This window comes from Propithecus coquereli, unplaced genomic scaffold, assembly GCF_000956105.1.
Source record: "Propithecus coquereli isolate 6110/MARCELLA unplaced genomic scaffold, Pcoq_1.0 Scaffold119, whole genome shotgun sequence".
Lineage (NCBI taxonomy): Eukaryota > Metazoa > Chordata > Mammalia > Primates > Indriidae > Propithecus > Propithecus coquereli.
The window spans coordinates 2,853,724-2,877,180 of record NW_012135969.1 but is presented as its reverse complement, the minus strand read 5'-3'; the positions used below and the strand labels follow the sequence as shown (position 1 = coordinate 2,877,180).

Below are 23,457 nucleotides of genomic sequence, written 5' to 3'. Positions count from 1 at the left end.
CTTCCCAGGGAAGCTGAAGCCCAGGACTTCAAGCCCCAACCCTCACGCCTGCCCCACCGCCTGTGGGACCAGTCCCGGCCAGGACTTCTCCCTGCATCCTGGTCCCTGCTCCGGCCCTGCGGTGTCCTCCCAACTCTGAACGCACCTGGCGGTGCCCTGCGTTAACAGATGCCCCCCATTGTCTCATATTCCAGCCCTATCTTCCCAGGTCGACTATATGCTTGGGGGCTTGACCACGAGAACCAACCTCATTCTTTTCTTGAAGTCTCTGTAGCGTCAGGCACAGTGCTGGCCTTCTGATATCTCCGGGTGAATGAATGAATGATTTGCCCGTACTGAATGATGTTCAGTAAGGAAACAAAGAAATGATTTTAAGAGGAAGACAGCAAAGAAAGGGAGGAGAAGATGCGTGGAAGGAAAGAAAGAGTGAGTGTGGGTGGGGGAGAAACACTGACAGTCAGTCTTACGGATCCTACTCTCGGAGGCGAGGAACGTGAGGCCCGGCGATGGAAGAGGGCAGGTATCTCTGCGTAGGTGAGCAGCACCTGCCCAGACTAGGCAGCCGCTTTGGCAGGGAACGAGGTGTTTTCTGGACCCTAAGCCATTCTGCCCAAGGGAGACAGATCCTATAAGCTAATTCAGTGCCAAAGGTGTGGGTTAAAATTCTTGATAAGATTTTTAGATAACTTTATAAAGCATGTAAGTAACATTTTGAAAGCTATGAAGTATACATTCAATTGCTCTCGTCTATTTCCATTCTTTTTAGCATTCTTTTGAAACCAATGAAATAATTACCTAGAACCCCTTATTAGCAAGAGCTATCATTATTTAGCCAGTATCGTAGTAACTTTCTTTACAGGATCTTAGCACTGTGCTCATATGGGGTCCGTGCTGTCCCCAGAAGATGCCACGAATACCCTTAGCCATGCCCAAAAATACCCTTTGTCCTCCTTCCTCCCTTTTCTGGCCATCCTTGAAGGTTTCCATCAAATCTGAATCTGCCCTAAAGCTTTCCTGGTCACCCCAGCTCCCGATCTCTCCCCCTCCTCAGAACCCAAAACCCTGCCCCTCACCCGCTCTGTCATCCACTGAGCCCGTCCTGTTATCCACTGTTTGTTCCAGCCACTTCTGCCACCCTGCTTCTCCCTAGGTGCGCCCCGGCATGAGGACCGGATCTGCTACCTGTGTGGTGTTCAGCCCACTATCTCTTAACTGACCAATTGATGTGTGAGTATGTGTGAACGAGAAAGACAGCCAGATACCATATCTGGGAAGTACAAAAAGATCAGACCACCTTGGAATAAAGTAGCATGTTCACTCTGGGGCAGTTTTATAAAATGTAATGTTTTATATCATCTCTTTCTCGGTATCCATGAACTAGGAGTCCAAAGACCTAAGAAGTGTCCTAAGTCTGCCACTTGCTGTGTGAGTTTGCACAGTCGGTGCCTCCTCCACGACAGTGTTGCATCCTGGTTTGCACGTGGGTCAGTGACATCAACAGCAACTCAGCTAAGGGTGTGAGAGGTTGAGAGTAGGAGGGCCCCGTAACTAACACAGATGCTCTGGACAATGTCATTAAGAGTCAGGCAAAGATGCATAAATAAAGTGCCCATGACCACACAGGGCTGTTTTTGTGCATGAGATGAGGCTGCTGAGTGTCCACTGTAGACTGTAGAGTGATCATGAAAAGGGAATGTGCTGTATGGTGGGAGGCGTCTCTGTGATTACCTGTCAGGTCATAGCCCCAGGTGGTCCCTTTGCTCTAATGCAGTGACAAGGCTGCTTCCCGATGAGAAGGCTCGGTCCATTTCCTGAGCCCTGGCTGTTTCCACGCAGCAATGAGATGCTCTCTGCACACCCGGACACCCAGCTCTCATCTCCTGGGCCTCAGGCCAGAGCCAGCGGCGCGGACCTCAGGTCCCAGAGCAGCAGTGGAGCAGAGAGGGGGATGTGGCAGGGTGGAGTGAGAACCATGTGAACTGGCCCTCCTACCCAAAACCGAGCGGGTCCTCTGAGGTCGAGGCCTCGAGTTTGCTCTCCAGCTCCAAGGACACTGCTCACAGCACGGCACAGCCCACCCCCACCCCACCATCCCACCGGGTCCAAAGCAAAGAGCTTGGCCCACCCAGTGACATTTACCACTCCCCACTCTGAGCCCAGGGACTCTTCATTTTTATTAACACCAACACTGCTAGCTACCACTTTTGGATGCTGTCCACATATTGTCCCATTGGAGCCTCCCTGTGTCCCCATTTCACAGATGAACCCACTGAGACCGGAGAGGTCACATGACCTGGACTGGGCACGCACCATCGAGCAACAGAGCTGGGCCCCATGGCGCATGCTCCGATTCTGCCCATGCACACCTTCTCCTGAGATTTGAGATGTGTGTGCTGTACCTCTGGCTGGTCCAGCTGGTGGTTGAAGGGATTCATGTTCAGCACCTGGTGACGTAGGTCAGGGCCAGGTCTCTCTCTCTCTTTTTTTTTTTTTTTTTTTTTGAGACAGAGTCTCACTCTGTTGCCCGGGCTAGAGTGCCGTGGCGTCAGCCTAGCTCACAGCAACCTCAAACTCCTGGGCTCAAGCGATCCTTCTGCCTCAGCCTCCCGAGGAGCTGGGACTACAGGCATGCACCACCATGCCTGGCTAATTTTTTCTATGTATTTTTAGTTGTCCAGATAATTTCTTTCTATTTTTTTTAGTAGAGACGGGGTCTCGCTCTTGCTCAAGCTAGTCTCGAACTCCTGAGCTCAAGCAATCCTCCTGCTTCGGCCTCCCAGAGTGCTAGGATTACTGGCGTGAGCCACCGCGCCCGGCCCAGGTCTCTCTCTTAATGAGGGTCTCGGCCTCAGTAAGAGCCAAAGGGGGGCAAGGGTGGGGACTGAGTGGTGGGAAGAGCTCCAGAGTCAGGGTCAGGGCAGCTGAGTAACGGCCAAGGCTCTGTCACTCACCGCTCTGTGGCGGGGGCAAATCCTGCCCTCTCTGGGCCTGTGTTCTCAACTGACGACTGCGGCAGGGGGACAGAGCCACCAGCCGTGGGCCCTCAGACTTCTCCCAGGGCATGCTTCTCTGATCAGAGGGGTGGCTGGGGCCTGGCACACTCAGGCCACCCAACCAGGCCTGTATGACCCAGCCAGTGGAATTTGGGGCACTCTGGACTCTGCTCCACAGTGTGTCTGGGTCCCCCACCCCCTGGCACCCTTCACTGCAGCCCTATGTCCCTGGTTGGGGACATGAATTTGCTGACCCTCCATTTTCATCTCCAGCTCCCTGGCTCCCCTCCCTGCTGTGGTTGGCTCAGGCTGGCTGCCCAGAGCTCAGCCCTGGTCCCCGTCTCCTGAACTGTCCCCAGTGTCAGGCGGCAGGATGACAGGCACTGGGCAAGGGAGAAGAAGCTGAAAGAAAAAGAGAGGTACCCGCCCAACCCACCAGGCAGGGCTACCGAGCAGGACAGCACCCACCTGCAGGGCTCAGCTGGGAGCCATGGCCAGCACCCATCCAGATTGGGACAGTGCCCATCCTCGTTGGCCAGGGCTGACGCATCCCCGTTCTTAACCATTTTGAGTCACCCTGCCACTTCTACCACTCAGACCCTGAGAAGACGAACCTAAAACCAAAACCCTCAACTTTACTGCAACCCGACCAAACACCTTCACAAACTAACCACATGGGAATGAATAGAAGCAGCCAGAGTTGCGTTTGCTATGCCAAGAGGACACACTTTATTGGGTAAATTTCCAGGAAACCTGGTTTTGCATGGCGTAAAAGCATAGTTAAGTTCAGAAACACAAGAAGTATTTTGGTAGAAAAACCTGCCAAGTGGGAGGCTGGGGGGGCCCCTCCAGGGAAGGGTGTGGTATGTATCAGCCAGGAACCACAGGGGTGTCCTCCTCCCCGTGGCTGTGCAGGCCCTGGAGGCCGGCAGGTGCTCATAGCGGCCGGGGCTGCAGGTGCTCCCTGGAGGAGATGACCTTCCCATCCCTGATCTCCTCAGTGATGGTGCGGATCTGAGTGCTGACCTGGGGAGCCGGAGTGCAGGGAATGGCCGGGGCGCAGGGCACAGAGGGGACATAAGGAATTCTAACAGCAGGCTTGCACTCTGTGGCACAGGGGTGGGCAGGAAGCCTGTGGAAATGAAACCATGCAGGGTGCCCTTGGCATCAGAGTGCTGGACTAAGATTCGTGATAAACAGATTTAGGGGATCAATGAGACCGGCAGCCTCAGACCTTTTCAGTGCCTTTGAACTCCCCAAGGTGGGAGGATGGGGCTGCAGGAATGAAGACCAGAAACTAACAATCAATAAAGGTGTTTGAAGAAGAGCTGTATGTGTTGGGTTGGCTCGTACCCCTGTGTGTCACCAAAGCCCGGGGCCAGAAGGTATCTCAAGGGGCTTTGGCTCGACCTTCTCCATCTGTGCGAAAATCACTTCTGGGACTGGCACCCCCCATGCAGCGCCCAGGGTTGAGTCACGCCCCTCCCCCAGCCTGGCTCTCAGGGTCCAGGGGCCACTCACTTGCAGTCCTCGCCCTCCAGCAGGCGGCGGTACGTGTTGATCTCGCACTCCAGCCGGGCCTTGACGTCCAGCAGCACCTGGTACTCCTGGTTCTGCCGCTCCAGGTCGCAGCGGATCTCAGCCAGCTGGGCCTCCACGTTGCTGATCAGACACTGCATGTGGGCCAGCTGGGAGCCATAGCGGGCCTCTGTCTCCGCCAGCGTGTTTTCCAGGGAATTCCGCTGCAATGAGAAAGAGGAAAAGCTGCCAATAGGAAGGAATCCCACCCCAGGAACATCAGCCCTGAGTGTCTGCGTATGGCCTGTAATCACGTCCGGTGAGAGCCTGTACGCCAGGGCCAGCGGGGTGGGGGCCTGCCCCGAGCTGTGGCCGGCCACCAAGGCAGAGGCCACTCACCATGCTGTGCTGGGCCTGCAGCTCAATCTCCAGGGCGTTGACCGTGCGTCGCAGCTCGATGATCTCCGTCTGGCAGCACTGCAGCTGCTCCGAGCTAGATACCACTTGCTGGTTCAGCTCCTCGGTCTGAAACACAAGGGGGCACGGAGCATGGTCAGCCCAGGGCAGCTATGTAAAGGGTAACCCCACCCCAGGAGCTCATGGTCCCGGGCCGCCCCAGCCCCACCTGGGTGTTGAACCAGGCCTCAACGTCTCTGCGGTTGTTCTCCACCAGGGCCTCGTACTGACATCTCATCTCATCCAGGACCTTGTTGAGATCCACAGGTGGGGCAGCGTCCACCTCCACATTCAGTCGGTCCCCAAGTTGGCAACGCAGTGCACTGACTTCCTGCAGAGAAGAGGCAAGATGGCATGAGGTTATGGAATGGATGCTGGATTGGGGGTTCGACTGACCCGGGTGCAAACCCTCCTCTCTCCGTTGCCAGCTGTGTTACATTAGACAGGACGCTTAACCTTTCTGAGCCTCGGTTTCCTCATGGACAAATACCTACCTCCTCCTGGGTATTTGGGAGAGACAAGTGAAATGACACAAGCACCAGGCAAATAGAATTGCTGCTACCAGGCACTATAGCCCAGATGGAGATTTAGTGTCACGAGCAGGAGTGTGACCTCCGTGTGACCTTAGGCAAGCGTCAACCTCTTTGTGCCTCAGTTTTTTCATCTGTAAAATGGAGTGAGTAATAGTTTATACCTCCTGGGACTATCGCAGGGACGAAACAAACCTTTACACTGCAAACTGCTTAAGAAAATAAATATCTCTTTTCTACTTCTAGTGGACAAGTTGATTTACAGTCCTAGAGAGAAAGAACTAAGAAAGAGAGTTAAAATTCCACTTAGTATATGAGAATTTTTAAAATTTAGCATGCACACATGTGAAAATATTAAGTATCTTAAATAATGTGTGATCTTCTCCTTAGATGTAAGATTTTAAATTGTGAGGACACTTTTTCTTTATTTTCTACTGAGTAACCGTACCTTGTACTATAAATTAAAAGATTAGTGTTTGGTGTCAAAAAAAAAAAAAAAAAAAAGAATGACATGCAAAGGGCTTTATGTAATCCCTGGCACACAGGAGGCCCAGGGCCAGCCGTGCCTCCCTAATCTGGATGGGAATCATTGGGAGGTCACGTGCACCAGCATCACCTCCTCGTGGTTCTTCTTCAGGCACATCAGCTCCTCCTTCAGGGACTCCACCTGGGCCTCCAGGTCGGCCTTGCACAGGGTCAGCTCGTCCAGGATCCTGCGCAGACCGTTGATGTCGGCCTCCACCAGCTGCCTCAGGGACAGCTCAGTCTCGTACCTGCACACACAGAGCCCTGCCAAGTCTGCGGCAAGGGAAGCTGCCCATAGGCGGGGCCCCCTGACTACTGTCCAGCTGCAGGAGTTAACTCGGGGTCAGGAACATGGTGGACCTTGCCCTTGACCTGAGAGGGATCCAGGGCCTGCGCCATATATTCCCATTTACAGCTCTGTCTGGCCTCATTCCCACCTCCCCAGCTCCCAAAGGCAGGGGACAGAGGCAAGGGAGTGGCACAGCAAACCTCCCCTGGTCAGGCCCACTCACTTGGTCCGGAAGTCGTCAGCCGCCAGCTTGGCGTTGTCAATCTGCAGGACCAGCCTGGTGTTCTCGGCCTTCGTCAGCAGGATCTGGGAAACAAGGGGCTTCCCGTGAGCTGGGGAAGGCTGGGCAGTGTGGGCCACGCTCCTAGGTACCACCAGCACCTTCAGCCCAAACGCCAGGTGTGGTGGGAGCATCGACCCCAGGAGGGTCATCGCAAGGATGTCAGTGGTCATGGTCCCGGCATTTGTAGTCCCAGAGAGGCATAACAAGATAGACCAGGGTGGGGCAGACCTGGTCTGTGACCAGGATTTAGGGTCTGCATCTAGCACTCAGGCTGTGTGATCTTGGGCAAGTTGCTGAACCTCTCAAAAGTCAACTTCCACATATTTTAAATGGGTCCAGTAACACTTATCTCTGCAAGGTGAGGAATAAGTAAGCCAGTGGATAGGAAAGTGCCAGGCACAGTGCTGTATCCACTAGGGGCTAGGGACATGTCCCTTCCCTCCCTGCAGCTGTGACAGTAAGGGGAGAGGAGGAATGGCTGACAACAAGGTATAGGCAAGAGACCAGCAGAAAAGCCTGCATCCCCCAGGAAACCAAAGCCCTAGAAAGAAAAGCTTGCCCTACCAGGAGGATTCTCTAAAAAGCTACGGTCCCATCTGGGAAGGCCTTGAAATGAGACGGACCCTTCCCAGGAGTCGGGCTGCTCAGCTGGAGAGGGGCCAGGTCCCTACTACCTTCTGCTGGAAGTCCTCGATGGTCTTGAAGTAGGACTGGTAGTCGGGGCAGATGTACGGGATCTGAGACTCGCACCACTCCCGGATGCGGCTCTCCAGCTCCGCATTATCCCGCTCCAGCTGACGCACCTTCTCCAGGTAGCTGGCCAGGCGGTCGTTCAGGAACTGCATGGTCTCCTTCTCGTTGCTGTTGAAGGAGTCCTCGAAGAACCAGCCCCCATTCCCAACAAAGCCAGAGGGGTGGCACCCAGAGGACAGGTAGGAGCCAGGTAAGCAGCTCCCGAGGCCAGAGAGGCCCAGCCTGGCAAAAGAGACAGACCCTGCAGCACCTCCAAAACTGGGGACCCTGCAGGAGCCCACAGAACGGATGGAGGACACCCGAGAGATGCCACCTGCCGTGCCACAGAGGCCCTTGACAGACCCAGTGGAGAAGGTCGGGGTGCAGATCTGGTTGGCCATGACGCTAGCAGAGGAAGGTCGCAGCTTAGCAAGGAGCTCAGATTCTAGACGCTCGAGGCCTCTCTCGGGCATTTATATACCCTCTCCATGGGGTGTTGGCGTGTTACACATCGGTTACTCTTGGGAAAGCCTAGTCCTATCCCAGAAAGCTAATCTCATTAGAATGTGATTTTTGCTACCCATCCAGAATTCCTTGCCTTGTAAAAAAAAAAAAAAAAAAAATGTTGAATTTGGTTTGCTAAGTCAGGACTCTCGGCTATTGTCATTTCCTAGCAGAATATGAATTTTATTGCCTCTTCAAAGAGTCTTTGCACCAGATCCCATAAATCAGGAGTGGCCTCGCAAATGACATTTGATTCCTGCCTTCCCTGCCTACCTTTCCCTGAGGAGCCCAATCTGTCCACTGTCACCTCCATCCACTCCACCAACCCTCACAGCTGCTCTCCTGTGCCGGGGCCACCCGCGTGGTGAAAGGGAACGAAGGGAACTCAAAGTCGTGGAGCACCTGCTATATCCCAGGCGCGTAATGGTTTCATTTACACCCGTAACAATCCTGGAGGAGGCCAATACGATCTTCATTTCACCCATGTGGAAACCGGGGCTTAGAATGGTTTAAAAACCTGCTCACAGTGAACAGGAAGCGAATAGCAGAGCTCGGATCTGAAACCAAGGTTCTCAGACGCCAAATCCTATTCCCCTGTCCCGCTGCTTCCTCACACAAATGAGGTCAAGCCTGGGTACCCAGACTTTAGGGACAAGAGATCTCAGTTCAAGTCCTGGCTCTGCTGATAACGTGCCCCGTGATGCTGAGCTCGTCACTTCCTCCATGCGATCCTCAGCGTACCCCTCGGAACGGTAGAGATGTCACCCTGCCCTGCCTGCTTCCCACTGATATGACAAGGACCAGAAAAGAACAGAAGTAAAAGTGTTTTGAAAGCCACTGGGCACTGAAGAAGTTCTGGTTAGGCTCAGGGGACAGTCTTTGATGATGGTTTACGGCTGTGAATCACAGGCAGGATGAGGGGCTGTGAGGATGAGGCCTGCCTGCCCACCTCATGGTGGCCGTGGGGTGAGGGGGTATCCTGTCACCAACCCCTCAAACAGTCGATGGCCGTATCGTCATGGAGAGTCTCCTGCCACTATGGAATCTGCATGCTTGGCTCCATGGGTGGGGCTGGGGGCAGTTCTCTTTGAGGGCCCCAGCTTGCTGAACCTGTGAGAGTAGAATCAGGACCCCAGGGCAGCCCACTCTGACCCTCCTGGTCCCTGAACAGGTCACAGGGATGGCCAATGGCAGAGTCTTTGAACAAGAAGGAATAAGAAGAACAAAGTTAATATCACCAGATAGTTACACAAGTCGAGAGAGGAGAACCAGAGAATTAAGGACCAAAAATGAACCTGGTCCTTCTGCCTGAAAACGTGGGCTTTGCCAAGGCTTGGGCAACCTGCTCTCACTGCTCCCACACGGACTTGGTTTGCAATGCTGGCATTTATGGAAGCATTTATGTGCTTCTAAAGTTGTAATTTGCCAACCTCTTAAAACGCTTTATAAGCTTCTCTCTGAAATTATTCAAGGAGGATTGGCGGTGGTGAACACGCCTTGCCCAGCTCAGTGGGCACCTCAGCAAGATGCCCGAGAGCAGCTGGTGACAGTCTCCCTGGGGGCCACCCCGTGCAGCCCCTCCTGGTGTGAAAGCAGCGCCTTAGCCCTCCGGAGCAGCCGCTGTCGCAGCAATGGTTTCCTCGCGGCCTCCCCATCTCCCCTGCTCTCCCGGCAGGGCCTAGTTGGACTGTTACAGGGTTTCCCGACCTCAGCACTGTTGACACCGTGGCCGGGTCATTCTTGGTTGTTTGGGGCTCTCCTGTGCATTGCAAAATGTCTGATAGTATCCCTGGACTCTACCACCCAATGCCAGTGGCAAACCCCTGCCCCAGCTGTGACAACCTAAAATTTCTACAGATGTTGCCAAATGTCCCAGGGGGTGGGAGAACCAGCCCCAGCTGAGAACCATTGGCCTGTCAGGACAGAGACGGGGTCTCTGACCCAACCTCTCCCAGACTTTGTTTTCTACGACAACTAATACAACGGTCTCCGTGCGGCCCACTCGGGCACATTCTCAGCACACCCGTGCCTCAACTTACCTCATTTGTGACATGGAGTGCTTGCCCTGCAACACAGGCCTTGAGGGAGGCCCCTACCAAGCCCTTTGCATAGCCCTCTTCTGTTTGGGGTCTCTGGCTGGGGGCCTTCTGAAGTTAATTTCCTCACTTTCTACTTTTTTGAATTCCTGTACTGTGCAATCTGTATGTGAAGCTGACTCTAGGTTTCTCCCAGGTCAACTGAATGAGCAGGGGCCTGACACTCCAGGTGGTGCCATCACTCTCACTTGAGCATCAGGAGGGCTGCTGTGGGCCAGAGAGGTGTCTCCAGGGGAGGAATGTCCCTCCCCTGCAGCAGGTGACAAGCTAGTCAACAGGGAAGGTCTTCCAGCCGCCCTCAGTGCCCTGCCTTTGTCCGCATTGTAGACTGCACGGCCTCCAAGAGACTTTCGGGAGGCGCAAGTGCATGACATGATTGGAGCCTCTTTTCCTTCCAAACGCCTGTGGACCTGGGGATCTCCCTTTGCCTCCAGCACCCGCACAGCCCAAGGACTCCCTTTCCCATCATAGGCCAAATGACAGCACTAACCCACCTCCCAGGGCTGTTCCCCAGGAGGGCCCATTCAGAAGGGCAGTGTCACTGGGACACTAGGCAGGCATCCCAGCATATCCAGGCCAAAATGGCATCACCAGCCAAGATGACCAATGCCAACAAAGCCAGCGACCTGGCTTTACAGAAGAAGGGACTGAGAGAACACAGGGCTGGCTAATAGGACAAGGGCTGTAAGCCTGGACTCGGCCAGCCCTGGTTCAAGCTACTTACTCCCTCTGAGCCTCAGTTCCCCCATTAGGTGAATGAGGTCATAATACCAAGATCACAGGATTTTGAGAGCCAAATCAAAATGTGCTTGATAAATAGGACATCATTTCACAGATTTAAAGGACCAAAACTGCTCTCCGAGCCTGTATCATCTGAGCCCCAGTCAAATGCTGTTTCCAGGGACAAACCACCAGCGCTGGTTTAATGAGATGTTGATTCAGAGGCCAAATCCGGCTGCCAAAGAAAAGACAACTGCTCAAAGAGGCAGTGGCTGGGAGTGTGCTCAGAGCTGTAGCTGTCCCCTCAGTTGGGATTCTCCTTCTGGCCTTTGACCCTTACTCTAGAAGCTCCCAAAAGCCCATACCCCACCTGCAGGCTGCAGTGCTGACCCCAGCTTTGAAGGAAAGGGGGAGGACGGAAGATCTTCTGTAGAAACAGAAAACACCCTCAACTTTCCCAAGCCCGTGTTGGAAGGCCACCAATTTCAAGATCAACAGCTGAGTTTGTGGCTCCTTCTTTGGTAAAAAGAAGTCTGCACCCTCAAATGAGCTTCCATCTGAAAGACAAGGTTTTCCATAGGAAAACTGTCCCACTGTGCCCAAGGAGGAAATGGGTTCCCCAAGCAGGGTCTCTCCTTCCCTGCCTCTCTGGGCTTGGTTAGAATGTGCCCACCCCACCACTAACACCACCAGCACAGGGCTCCAAAGGCAGCAGAGGAAGCAGGCTAGACGGTAGCCCATGGGTTGCCAGGCCACCAACAAATGGGCACCAGTGGGCATAAGATCATTCCAGAAGTCCAATGGCTCTTTCTTGGAGCAGCCTGCTGGGGTAGGCTCCATCTTTCTGGTTTTCTCCTACTTACTGCCCGATCCATCCTTGAGGTCCATACACACAGAGCCCAGGGAATTTCCCACCACAAGAGGCACCTAAGAAATGCTGCTCCCATGTCTAACCCTTGCAGACCCCACACAGCACCCACCCAGGACACCAGGAGACACACAAGTGATTCTCATTTCCTCCACACAGCTGCTTTTTCCTTATAACAAAAAAATTGTTCAAGTGAAAAAGTACTTGGGACCCCCCGGCCCCTCCCCTGAAAAGCATGGTCCTATAGGTTCTGTGTCAAATAACCACATCTGTAGCTGGTGACGAAGCTGTTGCCAGCTTAGGTTGGATTCTAGCACAGACATGCAGTAACAGGCACACACAGTTGAAGAAGGCATTACAGAAGGTAAAAGAATTTACAATTAAGACATTTCTAACCACCAGTGTAATTTTTCCAAAGAATCCAGGAAAGGTCTTGCTCATTCAGTTTTGGTGTTGGAAGACTGAGGGCCATTTGCAGACCTGGTAAGGGTAGGGTTGCCAGATTTAGCAAGTAAAAATACAAGTGATATTTGGGAGACACTTGGACTAAAAAGAAATTATTCGTTGTTTATCCGTGGTTCCAATTTAACTGGGCGTCCTGTGTTTTACCTGGCAGCCCTCCGTAAGGAAGCACAGTTGGATGAGAGCCTTGGCTGAACAAGATGCAGCTGTTCCTCCCCTCCCCCGGTGGCCTGTCACCATGGCTGGCTCTTCTTGGGGACAGACATATCAGACCTCCCTTGGAACATGGTGCTTTCTGTTGGCTGACAGCCTGCTCTCAGTGGCTGCCATTTTTACCCTTCCAGGCCTGGAGAGCAGGACTTGGAGGTACGTGGGCTAAGTTGTCCTGCCTCCCATCCTGGCCTCCTCAGTGACGTTCCACCCTGATTGCAGTTGCCTTTGGTAGGGTGACTCAGACCTTCATGGACAAGATTCCGCAAGTCTTTCTCTGCTCCATTTCCAACCCCCCGCCCCAGCCCATGCCCCAAGCCTCTACCCACCCCCTGCTGTCACTCGGCCTCACCGGGCTGAGGACAACCTGAATAGGCATGCAGTGACCAAAGAGGTCTTGCCCCACTCCCTGGCTGCCCCTGCACAGTAATGGCCCTGTCCCTGAGCAGCGGCTCCTATCGAGACTCTGGGGCCCTACGAGGCTCGCGGGCCTGGGTTTCCGACGTGCTGCTCTGGGCTTGTCTTGAACGCCCATTAGGCCTCCACCTTACCCTCATGAAGCCTTGAAACCTCCCTTTACAAGGCCCAGAGTTTCTCTAGAAATCTCATCTCTCCCAAAATACGAAAGCGTTTTCTCTCCCCCAGGGTGCTGTTCTGGCAATTGCTCAGGGCTTCGGGATCCTGCTCCAAGCTGCTCGTGCCGCAGTGGATACCCAGAGAGCCATCCTGACCCCAGTCCTAAGCCATACCTGACAGGATACACGGAGAAGTCCAAGCTCTGCCCTCCGCATCTCAGGGCCCACTGCCTCCTTGGCCGGGGCCAGGTCCCCCTGCACGGTCGCACTGACTGCCAGCTCCCATCTAGAAGAGTCCACGGACAGCCTCCTGTCCAGATCCACTGAGGCCCTACCTCCAGCTACCCAGCTTTTATGGCCTGGAGCATTCCAGAGTGTTGTTTCTCTCCCCGGTGTGCTTGGAGAAGCTGTGGTTTGTGGAGAGGCACGGCCAGGCCCACTGAGAGGAAAGAGCAGGTACCTCAGTGTCCCATGTCCCCTGATTCAAGTATCATTTGACTGGACCACAAAGCGAATGTCCCAAACACCCTGTTTGGTTGGACTCAGCATCTGCATTTACAGGGGCTGGCGTGCCGTCCACCTGACTCTTCCCACTGACAACAGCGTGTCTGAAACCAGAGCCCGGGCTCCAGGCTGTCATTAGCCATGCTCGACCCTGAGGGGTTTTACTTTCAAACTGGTCTGAGATCCTGGGATGAAAGAAGCCACAAAATCATTATGACTGTTCATAAAAATGGGCAAAAGAGTGAATAAATACCAGCTCTGTGCCGACTTTCCCGAACACCCACCCCCAGCAGGTACTTGTGCAAGTCTCAGCAGCGTCCACCCATCCACCTGTTCCCTCCAAACTCTGTGGGAGGGTGGAGGGGATGGAGTGTGCCCAGCTCTCGCAGAGCCCCCCAGAGGAGCTGCTCAAAGGGACACAACCCACACACCCTACTACACTACAGCCACCAGCAGCCCCAGGAGCAACATCCAGAAGAGGGTCGGTCCCCAGGCAGCGCCTGAGATGCACTGACCCAGTCAGGGAGGAAGGAAGGGCCCCGGCAGCTGAATAAGAGAAGCTGGAATGGTCCATGATCAGACCCCAAAGACACACAGCCCTGCTGGGCCTTTGCTTCCTAATCTTCCCGCAGGCTTCCCTTGGCCAGTATGGTGAGAGTCCCCTTGCTAGCAAGGCCTCGGCACCTTCGTGTCATACTCTGGGTCTTCTGTGGGTCCTCAAAGGAGGACCAGAGCAGAGGGGCAACAGACACCAAAGGGGCCTCAGGCCTGGAACTCTGCCCCCGGCCACGCCCTGCTGGCCAAATGCCCAGCCACCCAACACAATGCTGGCGACTGGACAGGGCCTGATGCTGGGGCCAGGCCTGGGCAGGACTGGGTCTGGGGCCCTGCCCCCCAACCCAGTGTCCCAACAGGTGGCCAGAGAAGCATGGACCTGCTTTCTGGAGTGAGCCTGCCCCCTGCAGGGCCTGAGCAGGACAGACACCCCATCAAGGAGGACAGAAGTGCACTGGCCCATTCACCCAGGAGGAGCCTGGCAGAGAGGGAGGGGCCTACTGCTCAGGGCAAGGACCAGGGTGGCAGAAGCAACCAGGACAGCAGCACAGCATCTCGCCACCTGCGTGGAGCACCTGCTATGCGCCAGGCTTCTCCCTCCAGAACCTGACCTGGCTCTGAGGCACCAGGACACACAGGATCGTCTCCTGGTTGATGCCTTTGTTCCCTGGGCACAGGTGGCCAGGAGAGAGCCTCGTTTCTTCCCCAGATTCCTGGAGCTGAACGCTTGACTTTTGACCAAGGGCCAGCTGCAGTCTTGGAAAGAGCGTTGGAAGCACGGATCCCAGCTCTTTGTCAAGGTGGGTCATTCAACCAGTCTGGGCCTCAGTCTTTCCACACATAAAATGGGCACAACGGTGCCAACTCATGGGATTGAAAAGATGAAATGAAATAAAGGATGAAAGGAGCTTTGTTGAGCAGGAAGTGCCGGATGCACCACTATGTTACCCCTTCCTACTGTCCCTTTATTCTGGAGTCTCTTGCACTAACACGCACTCATTCACAAACAATCGTGGACAAAGAGATGAGCCACGTGCCATCGGGACAGGGCTGTTTCCTCAAAGCTGCAGCACTCAGAAGCATGACGCGAGCCTGGGGCAGGTGTGGCACCCAGGCCACCCCCCAGGAAGGAGCAGCATTTGTACATCTGCCATCCCTCGAATGGCCACCCCACATAGGTGATTAAGATAAAGCTGAGTTCTGGACAGCAAGGGGGTCCCCACCCACTGCCTCTCCCACCCCCAGGCCACAGTGCGGGGGCCACCACCTCCTTCTCCCAGCTCAGGGAGGCACCCAGGGGCTTTGGCAGGAACGCCTGCTCTTGGCCTGCCCTCCAGCTTCCCTGGGACTCTTGATGGGGCCAGAGGTCCTCAGGTGTGGCCCAGCGGCTTGGCACCCTCCCCGGGGCCTGGGTAAAGGGCTCCCAGGCCAGATCCCCACTGGGCCAAGGGTGCAACTCCTTTCACTGCTCCATGTGGGCGACTACCCTCACCCCCCACCGAGCTCCCCGCGACCCAGGCCAGGGCTATTTAGAGGCAGGCCTCTCCTTTTCTGAGCTGCTTTTGGGGAGCTAGACAGGGGGTCTGGACCCCAGGGACCAGCCAGGGCAGCTCAGGCTGAGGACGCAGGCCCCTCTCTCAGTCCGGGGCAGGGACTCCTTTCCCTCGTGCCCGCAACACGAAGTGCTTTCTTACCTCGCTCACTCCCCACGGCTTGTATCTGCCCGTCCCCCGCTCCTCCGTTCAGTACGTGGACTGGGCCCCTGTAACATCCTAGGTATGAGGATGAGGATGACTATGAAACCATCCCTGCCCTGAAGGAACTCATAGGTCATGACCAGAGGTATCGTTTATGGAGCACGTACCACATGCCAGGGACTGTTCTGAGCACTTAACTTTCATTAACCCACGAGGGAGGTAGCACTTAGCAGATGAGGAAGGGAGGCTCAGGGAGACTAAGGAACTTGCCCAGGGTGCAAACAGAGTAGGTGGCAGGGGCAGGATGCAAACCAGGTCACAGTGGCTCCAGAGCCTGCACTCTGCACCTGGCGCTCCCGTAACTGCTGGAATGGCTGAAGCACGGGGGCCCTGCTGGGAGCAAGGGGAAGACCAGAGAAGGGCGAGACCTGAGCTGAGCTCTGGAGATTATAATAATTTATTGTGGTGGGTGTCTCCTCCATGGACTCCCTGAAGACACAGGCTGCCTTTTATTTGTCTCCTTTTCCCCAGAATTCCATACAGTGCCCAGTGCACAGTGGGCACTCAGCAAATAGCTGCTGAATAAATAGGTTAACACAAAAGGTTAAGAGGTGTCGGGAGTGGGAGCAGGTCCTGTTTCTCTGTGATGCCTTAGCTCCCGGCACCATTCTGGGCACGTGAACTTGAACTGAGCCCCACCTCGTTCTGTAGTGGAGGTGGGCAGGACCTGGGGTGGGATCTGGAATGGGGGGAGGGAGGACACCTTCCTTCTGGCTTAGCGAGCTGGGCTGGGCACGTCTGAGTGACCCCACATGAATAAGCCAAGCACACGTAGCCCACAGACGGGTTTGGGCAGGGAAAGAGAAGGTAGATGGTGAATGAGGACAGGACAGGGAGCTGCAGGGGCTGCAGACGGGAGGGCAGGGGAATGAGAAGGGTGACAGAGGAGGAGGGAGACGGCCAGGGTGCCAGAGCTCCACCTACCCTCTGGCCTCAGAGGTGATGGCAAAAATCAAATGGCGGCTGGGCGCGGTGGCTCACGCCTGTAATTCTAGCACTCTGGGAGGCCAAGGCGGGCAGATTGTTTCAGCTCAGGAGTTCGAGACCAGCCTGAGCAAGAGCGAGACCCCACCTCTACTAAAAATAGAAAGAAATTAATTGGACAACCAAAAATATATAGAAAAAATTAGCCAGGCATGGTGGCGCATGCCTGTAGTCCCAGCTACTTGGGAGGCTGAGGCAGGAGGATCGCTTGAGCCCAGGAGTTTGAGGTTGCTGTGAGCTAGGATGACGCCACGGCACTCACTCTAGCCCGGGCAAAAAAGTGAGACTCTGTCTCAAAAAAAAAAAAAAAAATATATCAAATGGCACCTGACAGCCATTTCCCCAGTTCATTCATTCATCTCAGCCTTTAATCCGCTGTGCTCCAGCCGCATGCCAGGCCCAAGAGGAGGAAGACGCCGCCCTGCCCCCTTGGAGCACACCGTCAATGTGTGAGCGCCTAAGTGTGCCCCATGCCAGTCAGGTGCTGCGGAGGAGGAGGTGTTTATCCCAGCCTGAACTTTGAATAAAAGTTCATCTCCAGTACAATAATCATAAGGGTGTGGAGAGAAAGGGGAGGAGGAAGGTCAGATCGGACTGGGGTCGCTCATTGAACCAGGGCCCCGGGGTGCCCAGCCACGTGGCCAGCTGCCTCCCAGAGAGCAGTTTGGGATGGCAGGACCTTGGGGTGGGCTGGGGAGGCCAGTGTAGGAGCCAGAGCTGGAGTTCCCAGCGATTGCCCTGCTGGAGTGCGGAGCTTGGGGGCAGGGAGGGAGGCCAGGGAGGAGGCTGTGGCCACACACCCAGAGTTAGGACCAGGGAGGGCATTACAGCTAAAGCAACATCCACAGGAAGGACTCGTGCAAGGGGTGAGGGAGAGAGGAGGCCATAATGATTCCAGGGCTCCTGGTTCTAGTTTCTAGGTCCTCGAGGACGGGGACAAGGAAGGAGCTGATCTGGGAGGAGGACGGGAGCTCCTCTGCACATGGGGATTGGAGGAGGTGGGGTCCGGTGCACAGTCAGGCTCGGGGGTCTGAAGCTGAGCGGGGCCCCGCCGGAGATTCAGGTTTAGGAGTCACCTGAACAGACAAGTAATTGTAACCCTGGTCATGTCCAGGATGGCCCAAGGGGACTGTGAAGAGGAAACGGAGGAGAGGCCTATGCCAAAGTCCAGGGCACGTCGACGTAGGGAGCAAGCAGGGTAAGAGGAGGCTGCACGTCGGAGCTGAGACTTCCCGAGGGGCAGGGGACTGTGCAGAGAAGTAGGTGGGGGACAGCAGGCCATGGAGCCTGCCGATGAGCGGTTTGGAGTGACAGGACTTTGAGGTGGGCTGGGAGGACAGCAGGACGGGATGCCTCAGGCCAAAGTGGAGCCATCGGCCTGCAGGAGGCAGGGAAGCAGCAGGTTGGGGCTAGGCCTCCTTTTCCCTGAGTCACCCTTTGACTGCCCCTTGCAGCCTCTGTACCTTTCCCCACGTTTCCCACCGCGTGGCTCACCTACAACACCACCACTGCCTTTGTCACTAGACATCCCGCAGGACTGCTGAGCTGGCTTATGTGTCCCTGCACTGTCCTAGTGTGTACCCTTAGTCCATGTTTGCTGGGCACCATCATCATCAAAGAGCTACCTGTGTCCTCTGTGTTTGTCATTGTTGCACCCATGTGCCTTGTGTCCTTCTTAGATGTGCAGCTCCCCAGGCCTGTCCTTGTCTGGGTTAGTGGCTCAGCCCAACTGTGCCCACCTCACCCCCAGCCCTAAATCAGGGCCTTAGCAGGGGCCACCCTCAGAAACCAGGCCAGAACCAAAAATACGTTTGCAAAAAGGCAGGAAACTTTATTGGATTATCTTTTCTTTTTAGTAGAGAAGTTGAGAAACCAAAGAGTAGCCAGGTAGGGCAAGGAAGAGAGAGGCAGGGAGGGTCCACCCAGGGGGAGTGTCAGGACGGCCCTGGGAGCAGAGGGCCTGAGCCCCCCGATCCTTCAGCCCCTCCCTCTCTTCTGCAGGGACATCAGCCCTCTCCTCTGGGTGCTGCAGACAGAGGGAGGCGGCGCCAAGCAGATTTAAGACCTAGGTACGGCGAGATGAGCCATTAACAGCAATGTTGACGCTTCCTGGGAAACAGAGGAGACAAGAGATGCTCAGGCTGGAGAAGACCCACCTCAGGCCAGGTCAGGGCACCCAGGAGGGCTCACAAACTCCTTATTAGTCTGGTGTTGTGTTGATGGGAACTCTATTGTCCCCAAAGGTGGCTCTCTCTAAGACAACCTAGCAGCTCTATGGGGCAGGGCCATCTACTCACGAAAACAGGTGAGCAAATGACCACCTCCACCTCAGCTCCCTCCCTCCGTACCCCTGGGAGCCCAGCAATGCCTCCCTCCCGGCCCCGCCCCTACCTCCAGGAGCAGTGAGCCTAGCCCTGCCTCCCCATGGCGCTGTTTCCTTACCTCCTGCGGAGGTGGAGCCGGTTATCCTGGGAGAGAGGAGAGAAGCAACTGTGAGCAGAGGGTAAGCGAGGACAGAAGCCCCTGAGTTGAACTCTCACTGAGCTGTGCCCCAGTTCAAGGGCAGCAGCATGAACTACCTGCCAGGCTTGTCTGTCTGTCTGCCTGTCTCTCTGTCTGAGAGGCCTCAAGAGGAGAGATCATTGGTGCATTTGCCAGAAGCTTTGTCCTCCCTCTGGTTCACTTAGCCCCTCCCCTGAGCCCACAAGGAAGGCCTGATCTCTGCAAATGGCCGGAAGGCAGTTAAACCACCATATCATAGCTTTGTTTGGCTGAGCTGAGTCTAAGCTCATTTTTTTCCGATATTAGATGTTCCCTCCACAGTCCTTATTCCTGCCCGTCCACTTCAGGGGCCTGAAACAGAAAGGTTTTAAATGTCCCCACAGCCTGATTCAAGAGATCGTCTTCAGGCTCAGACAGGGGACGGTCCCCTCTCTGACACCAGCGGGCTGACCTTTGAGGCCCTGCCTGCTCTACGTTCCGCAGAGGGAGGCTGGAGGGACCTACTTGGCGTCCTGGCCCTCGAGCAGGCTGCGGTAGGTGGCGATCTCCTGCTCCAGCCGTGTCTTGATGTCCAGCAGCACCTTGTACTCCTGGTTCTGGCACTCCATCTCACTGCGCAGCTCGCTCAGCTGGGCCTCGATGCTACTGATGAGCCCCTGGATCTGCTGCAGCTGCAGGGCGTAGCGGCACTCTGTCTCTGCCAGCGAGTTCTCCAGCCCGGCTTTCTGGTGGGGCAAGAGAGAAGATGTTACCGGGGGAGCCAGGCCGGAGGGAGACCTGGAGGAGGTGGCCAGTGGGCAGGCAGCCGCAGGTGTACCGTGCTCAGCTGGGACTGCAGCTCGATCTCCAGGCCCTGCAGCGTGCGCCTGAGCTCCGTGATCTCTGTCTTGCTGGACTGGATCATGGCGGTGCTGGAAGTGACCTCCTTGTTCAGCTCTGCACTCTGGAATTCAAGCAGGAAGGAGGTGACGGAAGAGCTCAGCTAGAAGAGACTGACCCAGAGGCCGTGTCTGTCTGGCACCACCTGGCTACGTGGGGTGAGAGGGCCGGTACCTTGCTCTGGAACCATTCCTCCGCGTCCCGGCGGTTCTTCTCCGCCATGACCTCGTACTGCTCCCTCATCTCCGCCAGCACGCGGGTCAGGTCGATGCCTGGGGTGGCGTCCATCTCCACATTGACCTGGCCGACCACCTGGTTGCTGAACTCCTTCATCTCCTGTGGGGGAGGGAAAGGAAGCTGCGTGAAGTCCCTCGTCCTCCCTTTCCTTGGCTCTGAAAGCTGATGGAGTGTTCTGGAAAGCACTCCCAGGTCCCACAGTGGAAGGTTCAGCCCAGCTGCAGCAGAGGGACCCCCTTGCTCCCTGGAGGTGCCTTGGCCCATGGCAGGCCCAGGATGCCCCTCACCTCCTCATGGTTCTTCTTCATGTAGGCCAGCTCCTCATTCAGGCTCTCAATCTGCATCTCCAGGTCGGTCTTGGACAGGGTCAGCTCATCCAGCACGCGGCGCAGGCCGTTGATGTCGGCCTCCACGCTCTGGCGCAGGGTCAGCTCGTTCTCATACCTGAAATAGTTAAAAAAAAAAAAAGGTTTTGCAAAAGCAAAACATGGGTGACATTAGTCACTCCCCCTACCTCTGCACGGGACCCTGCCACTTCTCCAAGACCTTCACTCTCAGGACGCTCCAATTCCATTAACCAGAGGAGCATTTGTCTAAGCTAAGAGCCTGCTAGGAAAGGAGAATGAGAGAAACAAACTCACTTGAGCCTGAAGTCATCCGCAGCCAACCTGGCATTGTCAATCTCCAGGATGACCCTGTTGTTATTGATGCTGGCAGCCAGGATCTACAAAATACAGAAGAAGGTGACCTCTTGGGGAGGTCCACATGCTTGGGGAGGAGGACTGAGAAAACACAGCAGGACTGGTTCTCATGGGGCCCTGCCTCCTCCCTGTCCTGCAAGCTGGGCCAAAGCACTTCCCTCTTCTACGCAGTGAGAGTGGGGCTGGCCAGCCTGTCCCATCGCCCCGGCATTCTATGTGCGGTCCTGGCAGGGAAGATCCAGGACGTGCCTTTCAGGGGAACAATGACCAAGAACATCTTGGGTTAGTCATGTCTCGTCAGCTTCAGACCAGCAACCTCTGGGGGCCCCTGCTTGAAAGCCTTCCCCGGAAGTCAGAAGGGACTTGGCCCCATGTTCCATAACAAGGCCACGGGAGCAGGCCTCCCAGCTGAGTGTAGGGGAAATCCGACAGCTATTCCCATCCATCCAAATCTCCTGTCCCAACTTTTATACCCCAAAGCACTTGAAACCCACCCCACAGGGCTGGGACTCAGCCCCGGCTGGTGGATTTCTGTTCCGACAGGCTGGTATGCGGGAGCGTGAGGGGCAGGCCTCGGCGGAAAGGAGCCAGGCTCTGGGCCACCCGAGCCTCTGCCTCCCTCCCTCTGCCACCGCCAATTAGGAATTACAGTTTCAGTGGGTGCCCTACAAAATAAACAGTTATTCCCAGAACAATGAATGAACATGTCTCCCTTTCTCTGTTGATTTTAGTCATTCTTCATGGCTTTTAAAACTGTCATGTTTCCAAATAACTCAGTGGGTTAGGATTATAGAGATCGAGTCACTAATAACATAACTGTTTGCAAAGCAGTAGAACTTTTTGACATGATTAATAACAATGATGAAAGTAAACAGTGGGGCAAAACGCATCTGGGAAGCTGTGGCATGAGAAATCCCACCGAGCACAGACTCTGCAGTAAAAGATTAGAATTTTCCCCTGCAAGAAGGGTGTGAATTCCATCCACACCTGTTCCCTGCGAGGCTGCATTTCCTGGCCTCCCAGGCTCTGCCCTGCCCTGAGGACCCCTGCTTCGCTTCCAAGGGCTCACCTTGTCCCGGAGCTCTTCGATGGTCTTGTAGTAGTGGCTATAGTCGCGCTCGGGGCTGGTCGGGGCCTGCTTCTGGTACCAGTCGCGGATCTTCACCTCCAGCTCCGTGTTGGCCTCCTCCAGGGCGCGCACCTTGTCCAAGTAGGAGGCCAGGCGCTCGTTGAGGTTCTGCATGGTGATCTTCTCATTGCCAGAGAGGAGACCGCCATCGCCACCACCAAAACCACCACCAAAGCTACCGCCAAAACCCCCACCAAAGCTACCACTAAAACCCCCACCAATGCCACCTCCAAAGCCTCCACCAAAACCACTACCAGCCCCTCCACCAAAGCTACAGCTCAGGCCACCCCCGAGTCCCCCAGCTGAGCCACCAGAGACAAACCGGGTTGAACAGGAAGAGACACCACGGCCTCCTCCCAGCTGGCAAGAGCCACCCCCAAAACCACCTCCATAACTGGCGGAGGAACTCTGCAGGCGAACGCTCATGGCGAGAAGGAGATTGAGAGCAGGTGCAGAGAGAAGCTTGGCTTGGCCTGGGCCGAGGACTGTGGCTCTTCCCTGGAGTGGATGCCTTTTATACACCCTCCGTGGGGGCCGGACATTTTCTCTCCTCCCTTCCCCACCCTCTGACTTGGTGCCAGCTGCACTTCTGATTCCCACAGCCCAGTTACCTCTGCTCTTCAGGGTGGGTTGTGCCTTTTGGGGGTGGCTATTTTCTAATCCTCAACAAAAGAGATGATTCAGAGGGGAGAGCGTTCTGCCCGCAATTGCCCTTTTGACAGCTGCATTCTGTTCTACCTCTCCGCTTAAGGAGCTCACTCTGCAGGCTCTCAGCCCCACCCAGTATTAGGATGGGGACCGAGCTGCGAAGGTCTGCCAAGGAGCCTCCACCAAGGGAAGGGTGGCTGCAAAGTGGCCCTGTGCTTTGCAAGATCACCGCGGCCCTTGATCTCCCTTTTTTCTCTCCCTAAAACTGCTGACGATGTTCTGGATCTTTCCTAGCTCTTCATCCACTCCCGCACTCCCAACAACTCTGGTGACAAACTGCTTGGTCTTGTAGAACAAACTGCCTTGGAAGTGTTTAGCCCAAGAAAGAAATAACTTCAAGACGATCAGAAAAAGTCACAGTGACAGGGACCTTAGGGGGTCTTCAGGACCCTCAAGCACAGCTGGGGAAGCTGAGGCATAGAACGAAGAAGCCACCTTGCACATTATAATAGCCAATACTCTCAGGGCTCTTACTGCAGACAGGCTCTGGGCTAAGTCCTTCACACTCACTGTCCCATTTAATCTTTGCAACAGCCCCATGCGGTGGGTCCTACTATTGTCTCTATTTCATGCATGAGGAAAACGAGCCTTAAGGGTTTTAGGATTGAAACCCAAATCTGGTTCTGTCTGACCCTCAGGCTCATTTTAAGTATATTTTTCACACTGTAAAATACATACATCATGTGTCCGGCTTGGTGCCTTTTGGCCCATGCATGGCCTGTGTAACCACCACCCAGCAC

At 55.2% G+C, this 23,457-nt stretch overlaps 2 protein-coding genes across 5 annotated transcripts; both read right to left on the bottom strand.

Moving 5' to 3' along the window:
• Window positions 1–3,697: 3,697 nt before the first annotated feature.
• Window positions 3,698–10,263, bottom strand: LOC105823197 (keratin, type I cuticular Ha6). 2 transcript variants are annotated; one of them, XM_012660349.1, is made up of 8 exons: window positions 10,115–10,263; window positions 7,269–7,569; window positions 6,535–6,617; window positions 6,114–6,270; window positions 5,137–5,298; window positions 4,911–5,036; window positions 4,515–4,735; window positions 3,698–4,125 (listed from the first exon to the last, which is right to left on the bottom strand). In XM_012660349.1, exons 1-8 carry the CDS (start codon window positions 10,120–10,122, stop codon window positions 3,930–3,932), a joined length of 1,254 nt encoding a protein of 417 aa, XP_012515803.1. In that variant the 5' UTR covers window positions 10,123–10,263; the 3' UTR covers window positions 3,698–3,929. The 2 variants fall into 2 exon arrangements, with proteins under 2 accessions (XP_012515803.1, XP_012515794.1); XM_012660340.1 differs by lacking the exon at window positions 10,115–10,263 and having other exon boundaries at window positions 7,269–7,727.
• Window positions 10,264–19,421: 9,158 nt separating this feature from the next.
• KRT13 (keratin 13, type I) lies at window positions 19,422–22,493 on the bottom strand. Of its 3 annotated transcripts, none has more exons than XM_012660317.1 (7): window positions 22,332–22,492; window positions 21,950–22,129; window positions 20,821–20,903; window positions 20,467–20,623; window positions 20,117–20,278; window positions 19,881–20,006; window positions 19,473–19,788 (listed from the first exon to the last, which is right to left on the bottom strand). In XM_012660317.1, the coding sequence occupies exons 2-7, from the start codon at window positions 22,121–22,123 to the stop codon at window positions 19,564–19,566; spliced, it is 927 nt and encodes a 308-aa protein (XP_012515771.1). In that variant the 5' UTR covers window positions 22,124–22,129; window positions 22,332–22,492; the 3' UTR covers window positions 19,473–19,563. The 3 variants fall into 3 exon arrangements, with proteins under 3 accessions (XP_012515764.1, XP_012515771.1, XP_012515780.1); XM_012660326.1 differs by having other exon boundaries at window positions 19,564–19,788; window positions 21,950–22,190; window positions 22,311–22,357; XM_012660310.1 differs by having other exon boundaries at window positions 19,422–19,788; window positions 21,950–22,493.
• Window positions 22,494–23,457: the final 964 nt, after the last annotated feature.

Coding starts and splice junctions, on each gene's coding strand:
- LOC105823197 (XM_012660340.1), bottom strand. CDS start 7,727: ATGGCCAACCAGATCTGCACCCCGACCTTCTCCACTGGGTCTGTCAAG. Junction 6,618..7,268: donor TCGAGGACTTCCAGCAGAAG/GTAGTAGGGACC, acceptor CTTGTTTCCCAG/ATCCTGCTGACGAAGGCCGA. Junction 5,037..5,136: donor AGGCCTGGTTCAACACCCAG/GTGGGGCTGGGG, acceptor CTTGTGTTTCAG/ACCGAGGAGCTGAACCAGCA.
- KRT13 (XM_012660310.1), bottom strand. CDS start 22,435: ATGAGCGTTCGCCTGCAGAGTTCCTCCGCCAGTTATGGAGGTGGTTTT. Junction 20,904..21,949: donor TCGAAGAGCTCCGGGACAAG/GTGAGCCCTTGG, acceptor TGTATTTTGTAG/ATCCTGGCTGCCAGCATCAA. Junction 20,007..20,116: donor AGGAATGGTTCCAGAGCAAG/GTACCGGCCCTC, acceptor CTTGAATTCCAG/AGTGCAGAGCTGAACAAGGA.